The following is a 4,045-nucleotide window of genomic DNA, read 5'->3' as shown; positions in this document are numbered from 1 at the left end:
CCCACGACGCGCCCCGGTCACCTCTTGCCTGCTGCGAGCGCCCGACGTTCACCCCCCCAGCGGGGAGGGAGGGTGCATCATCCAGTAACAGGTACAAACATTGAACTCCAGTCTCGTAGCTGCCCTCGGTGTGCCTGCGGAGCAATTCTCCTCGCTCGCACAACCCCTGCTCCTAGGTTTTCTCTTCCCGGTCTGTTTTCCGCCTCGTGATGTTCCGAGGTTTGATTTTGAGGGACAGTTCCCACAGGGCCTCCTCAGCCAAGTGGTCGCTGAAGTCGTTGAAGAACGACACGATGTCGTCGTTTCTTTTGATGTCGTAATGGCTGGAAAACCACAGGGGAGGGATGCAGCTCAACAAGGGGCTGCCCAGGGACCGTTCCCAGCTTCGGGCTCCCCCCTACCCTGCTCTAAGGACCTCCAGCGCTGTGACACCAAAGAGGGGAAGAACCATCACGTCCGTTGCTGAACTGGGGGAAAACCAGACCCCATCACACTGAAATGAGCAGTTAGATCTGCTGCAGGACAGCGCTGGAGAAAACCCTCCATGACCTACAGAGTATAAGAACCAGCAACAGCAAAACCTGGAGGAAGAACTGTTGCCTGAAAGAGAGTATTGGGAAAACTTCACTGCACTGGATCTCAAAACTAACACAGGAAGGATATCTTCATAGCTTTAGTCATATTTAACCTAGAGAGGGAAGGAGGCTGTGACCAGAGCCCTGGCTCTCCCAGGTCTCCCTACACCTCAATCACAGTGCTTTGGCTTTAGACTCCCTTCCCCTCGCACAGTGGCTCCCATGCCCCAGCCCCAGTCCCCACCTTGGTGCCTCAAAGCCAGCTCTGCCCCCCCCCGCTGCTGCACTTACACTTGTTGGAAGCACCTCATGCTGTCCAGGATGTTAAACTGCTGCCAGCGCTTGGAAAAGTTCACTTTGCTGTCAATGTAATCAGGGTTTCCCAGGTGAACAAAGGTCAGGTCCTGCAGAATCAGGCCTCTGAAAGAGACAGAGGGGCAGCAGGCCAGGGAGTAGGCAAACAAGTGGAGAGGTTAGTTACACAGGGGCAGGACGCCAGCCAAAAGGCAGCCAGATGCAATTCAACAGCCTCCTGCTGCTGCCACCATCAGCACAGCAACTCTAAACCAAAGGGAAATGTTCCCCAGCAGCAGATCCAAAGGTGTTCAGGTGCAAGGTGCCCACCACACACAGCTGAGGGACCTCTGAGGCACTCGTGGTCACACTAAGGGCACTGAAGTTGCTCTTTCACCCTCCACGGAGGGGAGGACCAGGCTTGGAAAAAGGTTGCAAGGGGAAGTTTCTGCCAGGGGTTAAACCTTCCTTCCAGTTTTAGGCAAAAGGGTTTCCATAGCAAGGAGGTCTGTGCTCCTTCCTTCCACCCGCCTCTGCTATGTCTCTGCAGGGTCCTACTGTGGTCCCTGCCAGATGAGATGCTGTGTACCTGTGCAACCGCTTCCTACAGAACTCTTTCCATGCAAGAAAGTGAGACCAGGAGAAGTTTCACTTGTGTACACCCAGAGCAAATTTGCTATCTAGGATCGTACAATGGCTTCAACCTTTCAACTAGAAACAGCATGAACAGCATGTTTGACAAGGCAGACTCCTCATTTACCAGCTCTTGCAATCAGCAGAACCAGACAGCTTGAAGTTGTGGGATCCATTGCACCTCATGGGAAAAAATCTACCTTTCTGCACACAGATCCCAAAGAAAAATACACTTAAAAAGATCCAGGCACTTGATCCTTCCTTTGCCACAGTAAGTTCACAAAAAGATAGCTGCCAGCCTGCCTTCCTATGCTACAGGACAAACTGCTCCAGAGGAGGGCATGTGGGTTGGTGTGGCACGCTGCCACCTTGTTGTAGGTGGAGGGCAAAAGGCAAGTGCTGAGCTGAGCAGAAGCTGCTGAGAAATCCTTGAAGGAACTAATTTAATGGGCAGAAGAAGCTCCCAACTCACAGGTAAGGTATGCAGGGAGGCTCCACATCAGCCAGAGCTGCTCGGTAGGCGCGGAAGGACGAGGAGCTGTCTATCAGTGTGCAGTACTCAGCCAGGCCCTGCAGAACACAAAGCCCACAGTGACACCACTGCTGCAAACCCGTTTTCCTTGTAACCTCTCCCCAGAGCACCAGGGAGTTCGTGCCATCCTGCAAACACCTCCAACTGATTTAGTCAGCCTGACCCTGAGCACGTATAGGCAGAGCCTCCCTTCGGCCTCACCAAGCCTTCAATTTGCAGGGAGGAGGAGGCTGTTCTCACCCAGCCACGCTGCAGGCTTCCAGCACATGCATTATACCCGCTGGAGAGCAGTTATCCACCATCCCTCCACCGTGGGGTGATGCTGAGCTGTTAAACCCACCCCGCTGTTCTGTACCCTGACCACAGTGCTCTTTTTCTCCTGGAGATAACAGCCCTCACTGCTCCTCACCTCTGAGGTTTGCTTCTGCCACTCCAGCCTTCGGATAGGTGCAGAATCCAGTGCAGAAAGAATGGCCAGATAGGAATTAAAATTATTCAGCTTTCGTAAGTGCTGTGAAGAGGGAGAATATTCCATTTACTCTAGAGATCTGAAAAGCCTTCTAGCACCTATCAGCCCCGAGGTCCCACTCCCCTGCCCCTTTAAGGAGCAACGTGTGTGATTCACAGCAAGAACCAAGCTGATACCTTCATAATCTTTATAAATTTAAGGAGCAGCCTCTCTCGGTCTTGGGCTTTCTCTTGTAGCATAATTATTGATCGGACCCTGGAAGAACAGACAGAAAAACCCCCAAATAAACCCACATAAGCAGATCTCAGCTTTCTTCTTGTCTCATTTTAATAAAACCTGGTAACTGATAAGCATGGGCCAACCAGACAAAAAAAATTCATGCCACCTCCAACTTAAATGGTGCTCTCTAATCACAACAAAGGCAGAGTAACTTTAAGGATAACCACAACGACCCTCCACGGAGCACATTTATTTGCAAAGGCAATGTTTGTTTGAAGGGCTCTGTGGTATTGACAATAACTCCTCTGTGTTACAGTGCTGCCCACAGCCCTCCTGATTTTCTTTCTCATGTGCTCAGGGCACTTTGATGAGTGCCCTGAATCTATTTCTCAGCCAAAAATATATCTTATCCCAGTTGTAACAAGGGAACCCAACTCTTCGAGGAATATTTTGAGTATTTATAGTGCCCTGGAGGTTAAGCACAGTTCAGTGCCACAGTTGTTCTGAGCTCCTTACCAGTAGGACATGTTATTAAAGTGCTCTGTGAACTGTGTGAGGTTGGGGCTCTTCTCTTCATTTTGCTCCTTTGCCCAAAGCAAAACTTCTGGGATCTGCCAAAGAGGAAGAGGAGAAGGGTGGGAAAATACCACGCATTAAAATGGGATTTCTGCCTCAAGATTCCCAGTCGCAGCCTGCGTTCGCAGCCACTTGCTGACAATCTGTCTCCTACAACCCAACAAGTGTGCTTGGGGAGAGGGCAGGGAATACCTGAGATTGCAGAGGGTACACGTTTGGGTCCCTCCCACCACCCTTACCCCATCCTCAGCTCTGTACCTCGATTTTATAGAAGAGTTCAGCATCTAGGAGGGTCAGCTGCTCAGCTATTTCATGACTGTGGAAATCATGCAGGGTCCCAGGCCTGTAGGAAACAAGGATAAAGTATAAAGGCTCAGAAAATGTGACCTGTTTTCTTCTCTCTCTTGTATTTTGGACTGTGAAAACTCTTGTGTCCACAGGAAACGGATGTCCTGTCTCTCAAAGAACCAAGACACACTGCATCTTTCCTCACCTGGCTGCCACCCCACGGGCTGCAAGAGGTTTGATGGAATTGGTGTAGCTCAGCATTTTCTTCTGATCCACTTTATCCAGGATGTTTTTGCGCAGCACTCTGGCGAGGCTCAGCTCCCCATTGCACACCAGCCTGAAGACCAGGTCCATCAGCAGCTTGAGGATTTCTTCTGTCAACTCCACTAAGCTGAGAGAGAGATGGAAACCTCAGGGAAGGCATCAGAGCTACAACGCTGACGGAGCTACAGTGTTTGC

General features: G+C 50.9%; 1 protein-coding gene across 1 annotated transcript in view; it reads right to left on the bottom strand.

Annotated features, from left to right (window-relative positions):
* Positions 1-172: 172 nt before the first annotated feature.
* The window catches only part of RAPGEF1 (Rap guanine nucleotide exchange factor (GEF) 1), an 80,279-nt gene continuing 76,406 nt past the window's right edge, over positions 173-4,045 (bottom strand). Inside the window, exons 16-23 of the mRNA XM_010023987.1 lie at positions 3,792-3,977; positions 3,557-3,641; positions 3,239-3,333; positions 2,680-2,758; positions 2,444-2,545; positions 1,975-2,072; positions 867-995; positions 173-323 (exon numbers count right to left, since the gene is read on the bottom strand). Of these exons, the coding sequence (XP_010022289.1) occupies positions 173-323; positions 867-995; positions 1,975-2,072; positions 2,444-2,545; positions 2,680-2,758; positions 3,239-3,333; positions 3,557-3,641; positions 3,792-3,977 (925 nt within the window). The remainder of the gene's footprint in view (positions 324-866; positions 996-1,974; positions 2,073-2,443; positions 2,546-2,679; positions 2,759-3,238; positions 3,334-3,556; positions 3,642-3,791; positions 3,978-4,045) is intronic.

The sequence above is a fragment of the Nestor notabilis genome, unplaced genomic scaffold (genome assembly GCF_000696875.1).
Source record: "Nestor notabilis isolate BGI_N333 unplaced genomic scaffold, ASM69687v1 scaffold10701, whole genome shotgun sequence".
Taxonomy (NCBI): Eukaryota; Metazoa; Chordata; class Aves; order Psittaciformes; family Psittacidae; genus Nestor; species Nestor notabilis.
Note: the sequence above shows the minus strand (reverse complement) of the source record. Positions and strands in the feature narration are given on the sequence as shown.